Below are 21,519 nucleotides of genomic sequence, written 5' to 3' on the forward strand. Positions count from 1 at the left end.
TTTCAGGATTGCTGAAAAAGTTAACAACTCTAAAAGTAGATGACAATCAACTTACAATGCTACCCAACACAATCGGAAAGTAAGTACCCAAACCAGCCCATCAGCCTGGGTGTGACCAGCAATAGCAAAACGTAGCTTCAGATTCCTCATTTAGACTGTGTTTCACTCCGTTGATGTTTGTATAGATCCTTATATACACTTTATATCTGACCACTGAATCAGCTGCTGCTCTAAAGCATAATGAACCTTTCTCAAGCAAGTGATTATCAGAGCTACAATTACAGTTAATGGTATTTTCCAGAAAGTATCAATCTGTTATTTTTCTTTTACTGAGTAGCAGATATAAATTCAGTTAAATATTCCTTGTACAAGGGAATCAAGTTTTTAATTCTTGGCAATAAGTATATGTTGAAATTATACTCTAATAATTTTGTATATATAGAAGTTTGGTATATTTTTAGATATCAAAGAGAGAATCATTTTCTTATCCAACATTAACAAATAAAAACAAAACAACAAAACGAAAATCAAAAACCTTGGGCCGGGTAGATGGCTTAGCAGTGAAGAGCACTGTCTGCTCTTCCAGAGGTCCTGAGTTCAATTCCTAGCAATGGCTCACAGCCATCTGAAATGGAATCCGATGCCCTCTTCTGATGTGTCTGAAGACAGCATCAATATATTCACATACATAAAGTAAAAATCTTGAAAATAAAATCTCAACATTGCCTTAAAGAATAAAACATACTGCATATTTTTATTAACTAATTTGAACATAAATTGCTAGTAGCGTTTAGTTTACAATACAATATGGACAATGCATGTTCTGTTTCACTGAAGTAACTTTATTGACAATGTATGAAATGAGATATCAGAACAAGCCATCTCCAGCCTAACATCATGTGGGATCATTCCTGCAAGGCCACTCCATCAGTTTCTGGCCACCTTGTCCTGCTGTGGAGTATATAAGCCCTTTCACATGACAGAGTTCAGTATACTCAAGAAAAAGAAAAAGATTCAGTTAAAAAAAAAGCTGTTTATTACTATTAAGCATAATTGACAGAGCCATCACTACTACAGGAGAGATGGTGAATTTGTCCCTGCCTTTTCTCGTCCCATCTGTCCTCCGCCAAGTGGATTAGCAGCCATTTGTCTGTAAAGTTTCACCTCTATCTAAAGAGTGAACAATTCAAAAATTTAAATTTATACATTCTATCGTGGAGACAAGTAAAAGTGTCAACTACTGACAAACCATTCAGACCATCCAATATGCTTCTGTAGTTTCTTCCATTTTCCCCAACAGAGAGAAATGTGGTTCTTTGGGGTTGAGCAAAAAAACAATTTTCCTTATCAGTCTGATTTTCTTCAAAATTCACTTCCCAATTATATGCTTAAGCACTGATCTTTCTTCACTAGGTCAAACTCAAGGGAACTGAATTCAAAGTCATTTATCACCACAAAGGCTGTGATTGGCATTTTGTCTACAAGTTTGCAATTTTTATACAAACTAACTCCTTAGGTTTTTTTTTTAAGACAAAATTAAGAGATTGGGTGAGACAAGCATGGGCACAGGAGAACTGCTTTCTCAGCAGGAAAAGACACTTGGTTCTAAGCTTCTATTGGCCTAGACCCTGAGGAATAAACTAGGTTCTGGAGTCTTCTTTAACCCCAGACATACTTAAGACCAGTTCCTGCCCAAGGTAGCAGTCCACACACTGAGTTTCTGCATCTGCCCAGTGCAGAATTTTTCTCATACTAGTTGGTATAGGAGTAAGCCTCTCTACCTCCTTCCCAGCAACCAGGTAGTATTGAACAAACTCAAATAGAGTTGACCTTTGAGCTTAGTCATCATTTATTGAGCTTAGTCAGGTCCCTTGATTTATAAATGAAGAAAAACCTGAACTGATCAAATGGTGAGTCAATACAGGCATTTATACAACTGTGTTCAAAAGGACCACACCCATGATCACCTGTCAGCCATCAGCTCTCAAGTTGATTGGTAGATACTAAATATAGCATCACAATATCTAGAAATACCAACAAGATAGAGCACTGAGTCTCCAGGGTAAAACTGTAGGTTCTTATGAAATTCTCAGATGCCACAAAGCCAGAAGAAATGTTTGTGCTGGATGAATGAGGCAATATCTAATTGATGAACAGGGCAGGTGCCTCCTTAAAGGAGACCTGGTACTTTAACTGATTGTGACTGACATTGTCCTTGATCACCATGGACTATGTAGACACAGGGATTCACTCTCAAGCTACTGTAACCAGTTGGTCAAGGGTCCTTAGGCCCAGGCATTAATCACCTCTAATGGGGCGCACAAGACAATGACCATGAAAAAGTCTAATTTATGATGAAAGGATAAAGCACTGTCCTAGAGAAATGTGAAGAGTACGTGAAGGTTCACAGGTAGCTGAGAAAGCAGAGTACCTAGAAGTCCATGGCCACAGACTTACACCCTCTAATGTACATCACCAGTGCCACTTCCAGGCTTTGCTGTCACATGACACTCCCCTTACTGCACACCTCAGGAGCTGAAAAACACTATCACCTACCATTATCCCAGCTCTAATCCTAGACTCTCTTTCTGGTGTCAGAGTAAGTACTGTGTACAGTAGCCAGTTATATTGGTCCATCATTATGAGAAAATCAACTTAAAGGAGGAAGTTTGTTTTGGCTGATGTCATCAGTGGGTTCAATGCATAGTCCCATGGATCTGTTGCTCTAATCCTGTGATACAGCACATCAGCGTGAGTGGCAGAAAAACAAAGCCACTTAACTCATGGTAGCTCAGAAGCAGAGTGAGAGGAAGGGAACGGGACAACTCGTGAATATTCCCCACATGGACCTACATCCTAAAGGTTCTACCACCTCAGTCACCCATTAGGCAATGGATCTACCCCATGCATAAATCCATTTACAGGGTTATAATCCAGCTGCTTCCCAGAGCTCTGCCACTAATACACTACACAAGGGAGCCAGCCTTCAGCAATTTGGAGAAATATTTCACATCCAACCATAAATGCCATCTTTGTCTCTCCAGAACACAAAATATAGGCTTTGCCCCACAACTTCATGAAGATCTATAGGCAGTGGTTGCTGAGGAAGGGAGAGACATTATCTTCAGTGTCATCTTCTGATAAGTTGTCCACACTTCTGTAATGACGGGGTTACCTATGCTTCTGTAGGCATCCCTAATTAAACTCCATGGTTCACAAAGAGAAGAGTGGGAAGAATGAGAAAGTGCAGGCTTTGTTGGTGCAGATTTTATGCCAATTACTGGAGAAACTGCCAGTTAATGTTATAAAGTTACGAACTCTCTTGATAAAATATATAAACACAGATTACACTGGCCTGATTAGAACACCGACACACATGGGCCCCACCACTCTTCATGTTTTTAGGTTTCTCTCACTCTCGAATTCCATTGAGACAAACTTTGTCGGACTCCTTGGTCCTGTCTTATATGTTACCTGAAATAGTCTGTACTGTTCTTCCTAAAACGTATTGTAAGTCCATGCCTTTAAGCTGCAACATCCATCAAGGCTCCTGGGAATCTTGTTTAATAAACAGCTCTGGTCTAATAGGAGTAATATCTGAGGGCTTAAAGTTCTGTACCAATCCTAGATACCCAGGAGACATTTGATTTACAGACAGCCCTGTGTATCAAGGTTCCAGATCTGAGTATAAACACCACCTGCTTGTGATTCCCTTATTCTTCTTACCAAAGCATCCCCCAGAAAATGTTCTTTCTCCCTGTAGTTCCTTCATAGAAGTGCTGCCAAGACTGGCTTTTACATTCCATTCCTCACAGTTCACTACAGCTTATTTTATAGATTATCTTACTCTTCCATTCCAACTCATAAATTGCATAATGAATCTCAATTAAGGTAGTTTTTAAATCCCAGATCCGAAATTGTACAAAGCTTCTACAAATGATGGTGCCTAATTTGCTTTTGGTAAATTGTTTCTCTGGAGCTCTCTATGGATCTGTGCTTGTTGTTAAGAGGTAGAGAGTATCAAGCTGAAAGGGTGGGTAATGGATGTGTCTTTTCTATTTAGAACTCTAATGTTCCGACTTTTCGCTAATTGCCTTGACTCAGGATGAAAATACAAAATGAAAAATGGGGAAATTATGCAAGTGAAGTGGGTGCCAGGTTAACACATACTTAATTTTCTTTTCACTAAAACTGGTAACTCTCTTAAAAGTGTGAAAGATACTTACCAAAGATAAATGGAACCACTTAATTCAAAGGTTGATGGCTGGGTTTACAGGGGCAAAGGTTGAGAATTCCATCACAATAACTCATTTTTCAGAGAATTTTAGTGTTATTATATTCCTTTGATTATTGTTTCAGGGAATAAATAAGAAAAGTGTCAATAGATTGGACTGACACCTCTAAAATTAACTTGAAAATCAGTACTGACTATAACAGGAGTAAAACAACGGCACTCCTCCCAGGGTTTTGGTTTTAGTTTGTTGAGGGGGTATTTGTTTTACTTGGCTTGGTTTGGTTTGGTTTGATTTGGTTTGGTTTGGTTTGGTTTGGTTTGGTTTGGTTTGGTTTGGTTTGGTTTGGTTTGGTTCAGGAAAAATGTATTTACTTTGCATGCAAGTATAATTCAGGCCTGGAGAAATAAATGACTCAGTCAGTAAAAAGACTGCCAGCAAAGCATGAAGCTCTGACCTCATCTTTCCCAAGAAAAATACTCTGTTTTCCCTTGAGAATGTAGGGATGGTGTATCTCTTCATTTCCTTAGAACAATAGCCCCACTGAGGTCTGAAACAAGACACATGCATTTCGATTGTAGAGTCTGTATCCAGCAATGCAGTCCTTATCAAAGCGTTCTTCAAGGGGCTAGCTAGTAGCTGCTGTGCTATTATGGTCATGTGACCTCTCCTTTGCTCATGGAAGTGTGAAGATGCTCTCTCATCAGTCTTTTGACTGTATCTAATTCTACCACCCCCCCCAAAAAACTCCATGTCCCAATCCCATGACATTGGGCAGGGAAGAGCATCAGCACACAAACTTTGGAAGAAAATAACTATTTAATCTATAACATACACATTTGAATCCTTTAAAGTGTAGTGTTAATAAATGAGAAACATAGTATTTCCCAGGCTTTGTGTATATGGGTATGTGTATGTGTATATGTATATGTGTATGAAAGTGTGTGAGGGTGCACGTGCTTACATGTTTACCTACCTGTGGAAGCCACAAGATAAGCTCAGGTGTCGTACCTTTGACACTGTATGACGGTTTGTCTATCTGTATAACACAGTTTTTCTCTGGCATGGAGTTTACTGAACAGACTGAGCTAGCTGATAGAATAAACCTTAGATTCCTCCTGTCTCCCTTTCCCTTCTGCGGGGATTCTAGCCATGATGCCCAGGAATTTTATATGGGTTTTGGAGATCCACATTCAGCTCCTCGTATTTGAATAGTAGACACTTTACCCACTGAGCTATCAACTCAGTCATCTAGTCTTTTACAGAGTCCTCAGGAATAAACCGTTCAGAGTCACGGAGTGACCTAGAGTCACTTGATAACAAGGACATGCGCTTCATCATTGTGTGAACATCACAACTTCCACAAGTGGAGCAGTGAGCTTTTGAAGAAGTTGGAGCAATACCTTCCAAACTCCTGATTACGAAGCATAGCCTAGGAAACACTTCACACAGCAGGCTGTTTACTGTCCTCATCACACAGTGTCTGCCGTACAACTTCTCACATGTTGCATTCTGTGTGACTAGCAGCACAGTAGGTCTGCCTACACCAGCCACACACCCAAGTGCAGAGTCATACATGTGTTAGGGTGTCACCAAGCAACCAGGATTCTGCTTTGTTTGTTTTGTGTGTGTGTGTGTGTGTCTGTGTGTGTGTGTGTGTGTGTGTGTGTGTGTGTGTGTGTGTGTGTATACTAATGGCCAGTCACATGCCTTCCCACCTGGCAGACGAGAGCTCTACAATGGAGCCACTCTCCCAAGTTTAGCAGTTAGCCCCATCATCATCTTTCCAAACCACTGCCATAAATGCCTTCTGCCACTCACTGAAAGATGGTTGCACTGCATTGCTGTGTTTGATTACAGGTCAAAGGTATTAGAGAAATTTGAAACACACAAATTAAACATATTGTCTCAATGATAGACGCCTTCACATTCATTCGCAGGTTATTGAAAAAAAACAAAAAAGTAATCACATGGAATTCACTGGTGATGTTAAAATGCATAAAAGTTTAAAGAACAAAGGCTATTATGATACCTGTGAGGCACATCTATCCCCCCCACACAGCCCCCACCAGGCCACAGCATCTTACAGCTAAACTGAAATTGTGCACACTCTCACACGCATGAAACGTTTCTGTAGTTTTGACTGGTCAGACAATGCTTTAGTACTGTTTAGTATCATTTGGAGCATGTGTTATTTATTTATTTATTTATTTATTTATTTATTTATTTATTTATTTATTTATTTTGAAAAAAGGTCTGTCAGTAGGCAGAGTTATTCTCTCTGTTTTCCACTAAAAAAGTGGTGGGGCAGTAGTTTACATTCTGATGATAATTTTCTCGTGCAATCTAAAATACTTTTTCACAGTCTTTCTTTTCAATCCATCTAATTGGCTTCCTGGAGAGCAAAGAAAGTAAAAGCTTGTAGCTGCTCTGGATGCGTGGCAACGTTGTGTATTGTCTGCATAATGATGGGAACTGCTGGGATCTGGACAGTACTTCTAAAAGACACAGCCTCCTCCTCAGTTTAGCCAAACCCAACTCAGATGGGGATTTAGACCTGAAAATGAGTAGGCTTCTGCCATTAACAATAGAGGATTAATCTGACCAAAGTCTGTAAATGTCGTCTCATTATTTAGAATCAGCCCCACAACTTACCTAAGCTTAGTGGGAGCACGAAGGATGGGAACTAAGACGTAGTCCCCAGGCTAAATTAAGTGAATTGATTTACAGTATCTGAGATAAGAATAGTGCAAATCACATTTTTTCATATATGCAGAATTAGGATTTAAGAAAGAATAAGTGGGAAGGTAGAAGGACCATCTGAGAAAGGGAGGGTGGGATGAGCAAAGAAGGGTGAGCGTGTTTTACATTCATCTATGAGCATGTCAAGATGAACCCATTATTGAATACAACTAGTGTGCACTAAGAGAAACACAGTTAAGAGAGTAGAGCGAAATTAACTCAGAGCCCTAGAAGGGCTTGATGGGTTTTACTTCATTCCTGTTCACTTCAGCCTTATGGACATGGCTAAGCACTACTGGCACGTCTACTGCCCAGTTATAAAATTGACAATTGACCAGATAGATACCCCCTCTGCTGGCTGTGAGTGAGGACGCAAGCTCAACTCACTGAACCTTGGTCTCTGCTAACAGATTCACACCAAGTCTGAGTCTTTTACATCTGTAGTATCTGTTCTAACAATTCTCTCCCTCCCTCTCCCTCTCCCTCTCCCTCTCCCTCTCCTCTCCTCTCCCTCTCCCTCTCCTCTCCCTCTCCCTCCCCCCCCCCCTCCTCCCTCCCCCCTCCCTCCCTCCCTCTCCCTCTCCCTCCCCCCTCCTTCCCACCTTTCCCTCTATCCAAAATATCTGCAGATATACTAAATTCTACAAAGATATACTTAGTGTATTGCTTCCCACAAACTACTAATCAATCATCGATAATGTACCATCGGTTTTATTTCATGACATAGCCAAATTTAACTAAATCGATTTCCCTTAACATCCACATGTTTCAGAAGGAGATTGTTCAGGCTTTGATTCCTCAGTATGCTTTCTACCTTCTGCAGTGTGGTGTTAATGGAGTCTGAGCTCTTTACCAAGAGTTAATGCACACTTACCCTTTATTGAACCTGTGAAGATTGGGTGTTGCCAATTTCAGTTCACCCAGCTCTCAAGGACCACATTAGTCTGCATTAAAGATGAAGCTCAAAATCATTTGTTCCTGTTTATTAGTAACTGCATTTGTTATAGCCGCAATAGTCATAAATAACGTTGAAGTGGATTATAGATTCTCTATGTGACATGTCCACATTCCTTCCTCTACTCATTTTGTAGCTGAGGACCAAGAATACAGAATTATCATTCACGCCAGGAATCTCCTGAAGACTAAACTAGACTAGAGAGCAGGAGGATGTGCCCAGAGCACATCTTCAGAAATGGGATGAAGGCATCCCTGTAATTCTGGTCACTGGTGCTAAGAGATCTGAGGCCCACACATGACCCCAACTGTTATTGGTACGTCTCAGATATGTATGTCACATCTGCTCCTGAAAGGTTTGCAAGAGCTTTATTTTACACCTTCCTGGCCCCACAGCACAAGTGTCTTGAAGGAGATGCTACGGGTTCAGTGTGGTCCCATCTATAACCACAGCATCAGCATCTGCGTCTTGTCAGCTTGTCCTGGGGATGCACATGATACTGAAAGTTAGGAAGCACTTTTAAAAATTACCTTATGCTTGCTTTCACTTATGGCCTGTAAAGTTATAGACATAGATTTCTATATTTGGTCTGTTCTTTATACTTCATTTTTATTAATACCAGTGGTAACCTGATAAAATGTGATGACTGATTTATACAAGAACCTATATTAAAATACCTTTAGTGATTTTAACCAGATAATCATTGATTAAAAAAAAAAGTAAGCTGGCATTATATGTTATGGGTTTAAATCTTAGGGATTTCAGATGTCCTTAAGAAATGAATATTTGTGACCACCAGTTCTACTTCATAACCCAAAGATCTCAAATAACGGTCAGGCTCTTAATTCATTCTGTCTGTTGCATAAGGCAAAGACTGTTATCTTTTTAATGAAGGAATTCCCCAATTTTATGGTAGAATGATACTATTTTTTTTTTCTCGGAGCTGGGGACCGAACCCAGGGCCTTGCGCTTGCTAGGCAAGCGCTCTACCACTGAGCTAAATCCCCAGCCCGATACTATTTTTTGAGTGCTTTTGTTATGGTATTCTGAATAAAGAACAAAGCTGATGACTGAAATCTGTGGTCTTTTCCCACACCAAATAGTTCTTCATTTGTCAGTATATCCAAATTGTGGTGCTACAATTTAAATGAATCCACACTCATTTTTCTTTTTCTTTTCCTATTTTTTAAATCACTCCATTTGTTTACATCTCAAATGGTATCCCACTTCCCAGTTACCCTTCCACAAATCCCCCATCCCACATCCGCCCTCTCCTTCCTCCCCTTTGCCTCTATAAGTGTGCTCCACCACCCACCCACCCTCTCCTGCCCCACCGTCCAAGCATCCTCCTATTCTGAGGCACCAACCTCCACAGGACCTAGGGCCTCCCCTCCCATTGTTGTTAGACAAGGCCGTCCTCTGCTACATATGAACCTGGAGCCATAGATCCCTCCCTGTACACTCCTTGGTTGGTGGCTGGAAACACTGGGTAGTCTGGCCAGCTGACAGCTGATGTTGTTTTACCTACGGGGTTGCAATTCCCCTCTGCTCCTCCAGTCCTTCCACCAGCTCCCCAACTGGGGTCCCTGACTCACTCTGATGGTAGGTTCCAATCATCCACATTGGCATTGGTCAGTTGCTGGCCGAACCTCCCAAGGAACAGTCACACCAGGTTCCTGTCAGCAAGCACCTTTTTGCAATGGCAACAGTGTCAGGTTTGGCGTCTGCTTTAGTTAAAATCAGAAGGCACAAATAAGGGCTCAATCCCACAAGACTGCCTCCAACCTGAGATCAATCGCAAACCCTGACTAACCACCTGTAAATAGGGAGTTCTTGGAATTCCCTCCTCAGGTCCTGTGTTTTGGTTTGGTTTGTTTGGTTGGTTTCATTTTGTTTTTTATAGAACAGCTCAGAGAAATTAGAAAATGGCTGTAAGTTATATTGCAAGGTCACAGATGAGCAGCCACATGAGAAGGTGTGAAGGGAAAAGTGTTTTCAAAGGGACACAGATTCTAGTGCCTCTTTGCCATACCTTTCAATAGGTTCATATGCTCAGCAGTTAGAAGCTCTATGAAACGTATCCTTTTGACATTTTTATTGAGACTTTATTTTGTAAACGTAACTGATTATGTCATTGGCTTTTGGTGATCAGATCAACTTTGGCTTTTCTCCACCCCCGCCCCACCCCCGACCCACAAAGGTCAGGAGTGACTGAACATTCCAACCCTAAAATCACATGGTTACCTTACATGATACACACCTCTCTTGAAGCTATACAAAAGTTCTCAGTCATCAGTCTTCTCATTAGCATACAAAAAGACACCTTGCCTTTGATCACACCAAGATTTTTAAGAGTTTTGTGCCAGGAACTGGTTGGATATCATAATATCAGACACATATCTCTCAATGTAAATTATAACTGGGGCCATAGGAATGATGATCATGCATTTTGACACTGTGCATGACTTTTCCACAAAACTCTTTTTTTTTTTAGATCTGTCTGTTGTGAAATTAAATACTCTAGCAGAAAGTTATAAATGTATAACAAAATGTGGAGATAGTAAAGACTGATATTTACTCAGTACATGGTCATCAAGAGCACTGAGAATTAGAAAGATTCATTTTGTTTTGTGAAAATCTGCCAGGAAGACCTGGACCAGCAAGTTTGATACACATGATAAACATGCCAACACATTGTCTTTGCCCTGAAGGATTTCCATCATCCTTAAGAAGGTTGAATCCACCAAGGGCAATGGTGCACACTTTTAATCCAAGAGCTGGGAGACAGAGGCAGTTACATCTCTGTGAATTCAGACGAGCCTGGTCTGCAGAGCTAGTTCCAGGACAGAGAAACCCTGTCTTAAAAAAAAAACAAACAAACAAACAGGAGGTAAAAGAAGAGAAAAAGGAAGAGGAAGAGGAGGAAAATAAGGAGGAAGAAGATGAAGAATGAAAGAAGACAAAGTAGTAGCAGTTACTGTTGCTGTTGTTATTGTTGATGGATCCATTTCCAAGCCTTAATTCTCTGTGGTCTCACTGTCATGATCTATCTGAGACAGTCCCTTCCTCACCAACATCTCTTCTTCTGGGTCACTTCCTCTGTAATTACATTGCCCTCATGAAGAACCTCTGACAGCCTATCTAGGTGTCTATCTATAATGGTGTCAACATTCCTGTGGTTAATTATTTCTCCTGTAGATCTGTTCAGCTCTTCCAGTTATTTCCACAGTGCTAGAAATTTCTGCTGTACTACACTCATATTTGGGAGATGGTGTATACCCATGTGCAACCATATGTGTCTGTGTGAAGACCAGGCCAATTCTGGGTGTCTTTCCTTGGAAGCTATGCACCACATAACTAAGTATGGAGTGCTGGGAACTGGGACAAAATGAAGTGTTGTAACCATTTGAAGACATTGTCTCTTATTCTGTTTCAAGGAGAGTAAAAGGCCCATTACTTCAAGAGGCACCAAAATCTGAGCCACTGTGTAAAACTTGGTATATTTTATAATACTATGTTATTCAAACAGCGTACACCTCCTGCCTGACAGGTGGGATGATGGAGTCAAGCAAGCTCTGTTGTCATTGTTTCTGCCCCAGATTTGCTAGGTTGTGGGGTCTGTAAGTCTCAATTTCCTCATCTGTAAAATGGCTTTTAAAGCCATTTTATTCAGTTGTTAAAAGGGGAGCTATTAAAGGAGTCTAGTCTCTAAGGCACTTGGTAAAATCCGGAGCACTCACCCTTGCTTCTATCTTGCTCTCTGCCACCCTCACCTTCTGCCCCTCCAATTACAGGCACTCATTCCAAGCCTTAAATTGTAAACAGTCTTTTGTATCATCCTGAGGGCTGCAGATAAATAACAAATGACGCCGTGCATGTGACAGTATTTGACCCTTTCCACTGTACTTACTAACTAGATTGATTTACACACTGTTCCGCCATCCTATTTTAGTAATATTTGGTAAATTTGCACATGTGGCTTTTAGGATATCTAACGCTGTGCTTTAACTTCTCAGCTTGTCTTTATTAGAAGAATTCGACTGCAGTTGCAATGAGCTGGAGTCCCTCCCTCCCACCATTGGTTACCTGCACAGCCTGCGAACCTTAGCTGTGGACGAGAATTTCCTCCCAGAGTTGCCCAGAGAAGTGAGAAGCAAGCTCCTTTCTATCAATTAACTGTCAATGAATCTATTTTGAAATGAAATCCTAACAGGTGCAATCGCAGGATAGATTTATGAGCCGAAGTGTGAAAATATGTAGGCATGGCCTATCTGTTTATGTAGATGTATGCTAATTGCTGTTTGAGTGATGAACTCCATATGATGTATTGACTAAATTCTGTAAGTAAAGAATAGTAAAATATGCTAATCAATGCTAAGGGATGCAATTTTGGATCATTTGTTTACTTTACTTTTAAGAGTAGTTATACACAGCAGTCAGGCTAATTGCGTCTCTGCTTTGGAAGTGAAAGAGTAGGTTTTTATTATGTCTGTGAGGCTTGATGTTTCTCGTAACCATTTTAGTTTCTGGGTACATGAAGAGATTCTTTTAATTTTATCTCCAAGCTAGATTTTATTTATTAATGTCCAGGAAAAAAGTAAAGTATATTTGCAATCTAAAACTTTCATTCAGGGTTGGGGATTTAGCTCAGTGGTAGAGCACTTGACTAGGAAGCGCAAGGCCCTGGGTTCGGTCCCCAGCTCTGAAAAAAAAAAGAACCAAAAAAAAAAACTTTCATTCATCAAATTTTCACAAGGATAAAAGGCTATGCCATTATTTTAGAGCCAAACGTCATTAGTAAAAATGGCAAGTACCACATAATGTGACATAAAATTAGGTTTTCTGAGGAATTATCAAGAGTCTCATTGAATATGTGTGCTGTCTGGTTTTAAGCACAGATAGGTTGGTGATCATGTAGAAAAACAACATGATTTGTGAAAACCACAGGGCTACCAAATGTTTGAACATTTACATGATGAAGAAAGTCATTTTTAATATGTGAAGGAATGTAAGGTGGGTGCTACCGTCATATCTAAAGGCACACACCACTGTAAAGAGCAATTTATAAAAACACAAGGCAATGAGCACACCATGTTACATATGCTAAGAGACATTAAAATGGTAAAGGAATCACTAGGCTAACTGTGATGGCACACTCCTACTCCAGAGCTCAGGGGACAGATGCAGAAGGATCACCTTGAGTTCAGGCCAGCCTGACAAGTGTTGTGAGTCTTGGGTTAACATGGGCTACAGTGTGAGACATTGTCTGAGAGAGAGAGAGAGAGAGAGAGAGAGAGAGAGAGAGAGAGAGAGAGAGAGAGAGAGAGAGAGAGAGAGAGAGAGACACAGAGAGAGAGAGAGAGACAGAGACAGAGACAGAGAGAGACAGAGACAGAGAGAGACAGAGACAGAGAGAGACAGAGACAGAGAGAGAGAGACAGAGAGAGACAGAGAGACAGAGAGAGACAGAGAGACAGAGAGACAGAGAGAACACTAAATTGTTTTGAACGCTAGAGAAGCTAATATACAGTAACAGTACTTTGTGATTCTTTTCTAAATTATTCTTTTGTTAATTTGCTCAAGAATTCTGTACAAGAGACGGTACAACGTTATAAATACCACTTCCTTTTGCCACCTGCAGATTGGAAGCTGTAAGAACGTCACCGTTATGTCTCTACGCTCCAATAAGCTAGAATTTCTTCCTGAAGAAATCGGGCAGATGCAGAGACTTCGAGTCTTAAATCTAAGTGATAATAGGTATGTAAATTATTTGATAAGAGTGAATTGTGAAGCCAGATGTGGTGATGCAGTCCTTTAATCACAATACCCAGGAGGCAGAAAAAGGTAGATCTCTGTGAGTTATAGGCCAACTCGGTCCACCTAGTAACAGGTAAGAATATCTAGTCAACTTTGATTCAAAACCACAGGTTAGCCCATTGCAACAACGACAGATAGCATTTAGTCACACTTAGAGTAAGATGGACCAAAAAATAAATAAAAGTCATGTGAACCCTCTTCTTACGATGCGTTATGTTGGTAGGTGCTAGAAACAAAAATGAAACTACAATTCATAGAGCCCTCACAGAGACCCTCCTTCCATCCCCTCTCCCCTTCTCCTCTGAGAGGGTGCCCCTCTCCAGCATTCCCCACCCTGAGCACATCAAGTATCTGCTACAGTAGGCACATCCTCTGTCACTGAGGCCAGATAAGGCAGCCCTGTTGGGAAAAAGATGCTATTGTCAGGCTACAGCTTTAGGGAGAAGCTCCATTCCAGATGTTGGGGGTCCACAAAGACCGAGCTGCACAACTGCTACATATGTGCCAGGAGCCTCATTCAAGCCTATAGGTGTTCTTTGGTTGTTGGCTCAGTCTCTTCGAGCTTCTAGGGGTCCAGGCTAATTGACTCTGTCCTTCTATGGGGTTTCCCTCCCCTTTAGGGCTTTTGATCCTTCCCCCAATTCTTCTATAAATGTCCCCAACCTCCATTCAATGTTTCGCTGTGAGTATAGGCTCTTGTCTGCAAGCATAAGAGTATCACTAGTAATGTCAGGGACTGGCTCTTGCCCATGGGATGTGTTTCAAGTTGGACTAGTAATTAGTTGGCCATTCCTTCAACCTCTGCTCCATCTTTGTCCCTACATTTCTTTTAGACAGGACAAATTTGGGGTTGAAAGTTTTGTGAGTTGGCTGGTGTCCTTAGCCGTCCACTGTTGGTCCTCCCTGGCTACAGGAAGTGGCCTTTTAATGTTCCAGGTCACCAGTGTTAGGCATATTAGTTAAGGTCACCCTCATTGATTCCTGGGAGTCTTCCTTGAGCCAGGTCTCTGGGACATCCTAAAGATTCCCCCTACCCCCAACCCCCAGCAGCTGCAGATTTCCATTCATTTTCCTGGCTCTCTGGGTCTCTCTCCTGTCTCTCCTCACAGCTGATAGAAGTATTGATAAGTTGGTTATCATAGCCTATCAAATCTAGTAGACTTCAGCACTTGCCATAGGTCAGACACATTTGTGGATGCTGAAGAAATAAGAATAAGACATCAAAGACTCACAAAGCCAGAAGTTAAAAAATACCTCATCAGGATAAAAAGGGATGTTAGTCTACTTATCCTGTAGTACGGTAGCTGCAACACAACAAAATTAATATTTTCAGTTAACTAGTCAATTCATGAATCGAGCTCGGGATGGAGAAGGTCAGTGAATAGTGAAATATGAGGCCAAAGTTAACATTGCCACAGAAAACAAGGTGCTTAGAGAAAGCTTAAGTGAGAAGTGCTTACTTACAGTTTCTAGCTTAAGTGAATGTAAACAACTTGTATGGGTAACTTTGAAATTAAAGTTGTAATTCTGCCAGGAAAGAACTGCGATATGAGTCAAGACCTCCTTTGTTTGCGTTCTTAGTTTTGTTTTACAGATGTTCACTAGTTCATAAGATTTAGACAGTCTCCCTAAGATCCCTACCTACTACAGACTCCTAATGTTCCCACTGGTGGCCAATCTCTTTTCATATTTACTAAATTATTTTAAAGTGCCTGATTACTTTTAGACACAAATTAGCTCCTTACTAGTCAATTGTAACATTTTGGTGCTTCTTTTCTAAAAGCGTATTTGTCAGTTGGGGAATATACCAGTATATAAAAAACTTATGGAAATTTCATTGCACGCAATTTGTAGAATGTATGTCTGTAGATGAGCCTGCCGAGGATGTCATGGTGAGCATGTCTGTGTTGCTGGCTCTACAGCTCAGAGGTGAAGGTGCTGGTCATGAAGTGATTTGAAGACATCAAAAGCACACTGAAGTAGATGTTTCTTAGTTTGGGTCTCCACGGGCCAAAGCCACATTTTAACTGAAATGCTACAGCTGAGGCCAAACTTCACCTATCTCCAAAGTACAGTTTTCCAAGATCCCCCCTTGCAATGTCTACTGTGCAGTGTACAAAGGAGAAAAGAAGATGGTAACATACTTTCCAGCCATCAGCATCACTTTGGAAGTTCTGAAGTGATCTACATGTAAGAGATCATGGAGTCCCTTGAACTTTTGGGAACTACAGTTTTGTGAGGATTTCAGATGATAAACAAATAACCACAAAATTAGTCACATATAAACCCTGTGGAATGTTCTACGCAGGCAAGTGCACCCTGAGACTAGACTAAGTTAAGTAACTTAAGTGGGACTCAGGAAAACCTTTCTCGTGAGAAAATGGCATTTCACTACTGAAGAACTGTAGTGAAGAGAGGCATGGCAGGAGGGGTTCTGCTGAGGTTTCTCCTGGGTTGGTAGAGCATCATTGTGTACTCCAGCTATGAGGGAAAAAAACTACCAATGCTGGGGTGGAAGAATGTCTTTAGGGGCTTTAAGATTTTAGTTTTACTTTTCATTTATATGTGTATGCCAGTGGAAGCCACCTTGGTGAACATATTGGGTTTTTAATATTTGTTTGTGTGTGTGTGTGTGTGTGTGTGTGTGTGTGTGTGTGTGTGTGCGTGCGTGTGTAGAGGGAATTGTTTGTGCCACAGTATGAAGTGAGTTAAAAGCAGTTGTGAGCTTCCTTGTGTGAGTATTGAACTGAACTCATGTCCTAGGAGGAGCAACAAGTTCTCTTAACTGCTGAGCCATCTCTGTAGCCCCAGGGTGCACACAGGAGAGACCAACCATGAGGGCTAAGAGTATTTTTATGTTATCTAGAGACTTATTGGAAGCATCTGAAGGATTAGAAAGGTTTTTGTTTTTTGGGCCTGGGACATGATGCAGAAGGTAAAAACACTTGCCTCCAATCCTGATGACCTGCGTTTAATCCTGAGGATCCAAATGGTAGAAGGAGAGAAAAACTCCAGCTTGTCCTCTGACTTCCACATGCTCAAGTGCACACAAACACACACACACATGCACACACACAAACACAGACGAATGCACATGTACAGTGTGCACACACACATGCACACACAATGTGCATATACACACATATACATGCACAAACTCACACACTAACATTTAAGGACAGTGATATTCATTCTATTAAGATTGTTTGAGCATATAGGAGAAAGGAATGAAGAGAGCAGTTAATGACACTATAGCATGGTTAGAGTTCCTAGAAATGGGCTTTGCTGTCTTTGCCTCTGCTATGAGATGTCTCTCATCTCTGCAGGTTGAAGAACTTGCCATTCTCCTTCACCAAACTCAAAGAGCTTGCAGCATTGTGGCTTTCTGACAATCAGGTAAAAATAAATAAGTGAATAAATAAATAACAACTTTTATGCCCTGGTGTATTATGCTCCTTAAATGTGTGCGTGATTGAAACTCTGGATTACTGAGTTGCAGTAGATACACTTGACAACAATTATAAAGTATAGATTCTTTATGCCTGCAGGAGAGATTTGTGTAAAGTCTCCCTCACATACTGCTGTAGGTGAAACAGTGTCATGATCTTCATGCTCCTCAAATACCTCAATTTAATACCTACTTCATTTTCAGAGATACAGCACACAATGGATGGTTTGTATGGCTTTTCAGATCCTGGCGGTACGCATGTCCTTAGAGGAAACACTTTAATTATAGCTCTGAAGGTAAAAAATGAAAAACCATTACCATAATCCCCACAAGAGGGAATTACTAGCCACTATCTTCCTTTTTCCTCACTATTTTCTAATTATAATCAACTTAATTCTAAAACTTTGTTCAAGACCTTTGCTGATATATTGATAGCTATCTTCAGTATTTTTGTGGTTATCTTAAATTCTTATATAGTCAAGAAAATAGATTATAACAGAATCAGGGGTTGCATGCTAATGAATAATTTTATTAACTGAAAAGTAACAAAAAAAAACCAGCAACACATATTTTGCCTCAAAAGCAGCTGTGGGTCATTTCAACAGAGTTTACTACCAATCATTTTTCATGTTCCTAAATCTTTGAAAATTCCCCTACCCCAAAACATGAATGGTCAAATAAAAACAATATGCCTTTGGTTTGAAATATCAATATTCCAGGGACATCAAGTATTTACTTCAGTTGTTTGGGTACTTTTATTAAAAATTAAAATTGACTCCTATAAAATATACAGTGTAAGTATAAGAATGTTGGTATTTCTTCAGCTAGTCAAAGCCTTGCCTCTGTTTGCCATCCAGACTCTTATGTCCTCCTCCGCACTGGTCTATCCTTTCAGATAGTCATCTCCAGAATCTGTGAACTCTGCTGTTGGGACAGTAGCCTTACATCATGAAAATCTCTTTATCACAAGTACTAATCTGGTGGGAGAATAACCAGAAAGTTACTGCTCCATTTAACTAAAATTGTGAGTTAATGTCTCTAGACAGCTTCATGAAGGTGTAATAGTACCTCAGAACACCTTGTGTCTTTCCTATTAAGTAGTATTTACACTATTCTTATGAAAATAAAACCTGAGTTCTAAAGGCCTTTAAAATGGTAGTTCTGATAGTAAATTAGTGATAGAGAATAAAATCCAACATAAATGTGCACAGCTTTTATCTATGTAGGGGGGCTTGCCTTGCTCAGTGTAAGCAGTGCTGGTAACACCTATCTGTCTAGACCACAAGAATGCAAGCCCAGGGTCACATCAAACACTCACTCCACTGAAAAGTTTAACACTCTCTGGTCTCCTCGGAATTAGAACTGAAGTGCACAGCTGAACAGGTTTTGGTAAGCTTTGTAAAGAAGACAAAACATGAAAACCTTAAAATCCGGAATCTCAGCAATATCTATGGTGTCTCATCCGTTCATCTCTGAGAGACCAGAGTATTGGCCATTTCCTTTGTGTAAAATCCTGGCTAATTTCTTCATCTAATTGGTACTCATTGCTTCCAGTCCAAGGCCCTCATCCCTCTGCAAACAGAAGCCCATCCAGAAACCAAGCAAAGGGTACTGACCAACTACATGTTTCCCCAGCAGCCCCGTGGTGATGAAGGTAGGCTGTCAACAGATACATTCTTTAATGTTTATGATGTTGTGAATAAAAAAGAATTTTTTAATTCTAATCTCTGTCCAGGAATTCTGGTTCACAGACAATAAAAGAAAACTCCATAGTGCCTCATCTGGGAGTTTGAGTCTTGGTGCTGTAATATTTTAAGCAAGATTCCAAAGACATGGCTCCTTCGGGAGCTAACTCAGTAAAGTGCTTGCTAAGCAAACATCAGAACCTACGTGAGTTCAGGCCATACTGTCAGTATAAAAATCCCAGCATGGTGACTCATAACCTGTAATCCCAAAGCAGAGGAGCAGAGACTGAAGGATGCCTTGTACTTGTTGACCAGCCAGCATAGCCTAATTGGTGAGCCCTAGGTCCCAAGTAAGAAATGCTTTCTCAAAAGTTAAGGTAGAGAGACATGAGGAAGACACTTTCTGTTCATCTCTGACTTCCACTTGCATGTGCACACAAATGTACCTAAATGCACATAAGCACACACACACACACACACACACACACACACACACACACACACACACACACCACATCAAAGAGAAAAGTCCTTATAACTCATGTGAGAGAAATGTCAGCACTCTCCAGCAACTTCTCCTTTAAAGGTTAGGCTACAGGGTATGGGACCTGGTCATAAAATGTTAAGCCCAACCACCAGCAGCAAAAAGACAGGCTTCAAAACAAAAGGACTGGCTGGGGAGAATATTCTCTTGTGGTCACATATTTCACAGCATATTGTAAGTACCAGTGCAGTGATTTTGGACCCCCTACATGTGAGATAGTCCTAGGATGGGATTTACAATTATTACATTTTCATCTTTACATTGAGATTCCCTAAACAATGACAGCAGCTATGATTAAAAGTTACTTTCTAAAGAATCTAAATCCGTTACAATAAACCTTCTAGCCTGCGATCACACTATTATACAAATCTTTAAAAAAAGTTCGTCCTTTCCTGTTTGAAACAGCATTGGCTGATATGTGTTCTCTGTAGTCACGCAAAGTCATGGTAAATCTTAGAACAATAAACCCACTTTAATACAGCCACAGATAAACCCACCCTGCCTAAGATGAACCTGTACAATGAACCATTTGCCTGTGTGTTCTCGTTTTCAAGAATAAGTTTAATAAATGGCTTTAGTCTCCGGCATCCAGATAAGAAATGAATCATTGGGGAATATGTAAGGATACTTCTGACTTGCAGAAATAGGAAAAAGGAAGGCCGTCTTGAAATATAATTTTCACATCGGCATAAACTGATCTTTTGATCTTATAAAAGAAAAGCCACAACGTTTTTGTGCCATAAAGAACCAAGAAAGGACTGTCCTCTTAACTTGGATTTATTTTCCTCTTCTTTACAACATGCCTGGTTTTCAAAATAATGCAAAGAAAAGATAAAAAGTAAGCGAGATGCGTAAAACATCCCTGAAAACCAGTGTGTTGCCTAAACCCCTGGTTACTTCCTGGCTGTGAGGTCAGCAGTGGTGACCTGAGATAAGAATGCATTTGCCTTTGTTGTCTTGGATTTTCTGTTTATTCTTCTACTGAGGACAGAAAGTGTGGTGTAATAATTAAAAAAATAACATTTGAACTTAAATCCAGCCAGTCAACTTCTGTCTGTTGAAAAAGAAAACTGTAAATGAATTTTAAGAATCCTGTAAAACAAAAATATGACAGAGAAATTCTTTGGGAAAGGATTTAGCCTCAACTAAGCTTGTCCCAGGGTTTTCGTGCAATTTTCACTATTGTGTTACAAAGCAGATTTTAGCATTAGACAACATTTTGATGTAAATTGGGGATTTATAAATCTTCCCTGCTTATTTGAAGCGCATTCAAATTAAATGAAACCATAGCATTAAAACTGGATTGTTCCTTACCTTTAAAATGAGATTACTCCAATCATACACACCTCCTACATCCACCCAAAGAAGCACCAAGGAAGTCAGATTCCTGGACACTTTACTGAAAAGTCATTGCTATGTGGCATCTTGCTTTGTTTTGGTTTTAATGTGACTCAGGCTCTGCAGCCACCACAACCTAAAGTAGGACCCAAAACCTGAGAGTCCTAGGGCAGAATTCGAATTTTTCATACCAAGGATGATGTTAGTATGACTCCGCTGCTGTGAAAAATCCAGAGACCTGAACATGCCAACCAATCTCCATGCTGCTACTGTTAGCCTAGGGGAGCCTATTCTTACGCTAGGAAACTTCCCAATCCCTCGTGACTAACAATAAAATGCACAAGACCACATAAGAAACGTGAAAAGGAATTTTCTACTCCCCCCTTCCTGTCTTTCCGTTCTCTCCTCCTTTCTCAATAATTTCTTTCCCGTGTCCTTTTAAATGTATTTATTGTAATCATTGGTGGTGCTTGCTGTCTCTTTTTTCAAAATATATTAAATTTATTAAATACATTGTGTATAAAAGAAAAGCATTAATACTTTGGACTCCATAGATTTCCAGTCAGACAGCGACAGCTTCAACCCCACCCTGTGGGAGGAGCAGAGACAACAGCGCATGACTGTTGCCTTTGAATTTGAGGATAAAAAAGAAGATGACGAAAGTGCTGGGAAAGTTAAGGTGAACTTTTGGCCTTTGTTTCTCTGTTATTGTTTTTATCTATCCACTGTTACTTCTCAGATAGAGGAAGGATACACTG

The 21,519-nt window shown here is 40.4% G+C and overlaps 1 protein-coding gene across 10 annotated transcripts in view; it reads left to right on the forward strand.

Moving 5' to 3' along the window:
- The window catches only part of Lrrc7 (leucine rich repeat containing 7), a 453,319-nt gene that overhangs the window by 353,888 nt on the left and 77,912 nt on the right, over positions 1-21,519 (forward strand). For all 10 annotated transcript variants that reach the window (XM_032897090.1, XM_032897087.1, XM_032897091.1 and 7 more), the window contains exons 11-16: positions 7-79; positions 11,946-12,075; positions 13,571-13,686; positions 17,073-17,142; positions 18,749-18,848; positions 21,316-21,440. In XM_032897090.1, coding sequence (XP_032752981.1) covers positions 7-79; positions 11,946-12,075; positions 13,571-13,686; positions 17,073-17,142; positions 18,749-18,848; positions 21,316-21,440 — 614 coding nt within the window. The remainder of the gene's footprint in view (positions 1-6; positions 80-11,945; positions 12,076-13,570; positions 13,687-17,072; positions 17,143-18,748; positions 18,849-21,315; positions 21,441-21,519) is intronic.

This window comes from Rattus rattus, chromosome 3 (genome assembly GCF_011064425.1).
Source record: "Rattus rattus isolate New Zealand chromosome 3, Rrattus_CSIRO_v1, whole genome shotgun sequence".
NCBI lineage: Eukaryota > Metazoa > Chordata > Mammalia > Rodentia > Muridae > Rattus > Rattus rattus.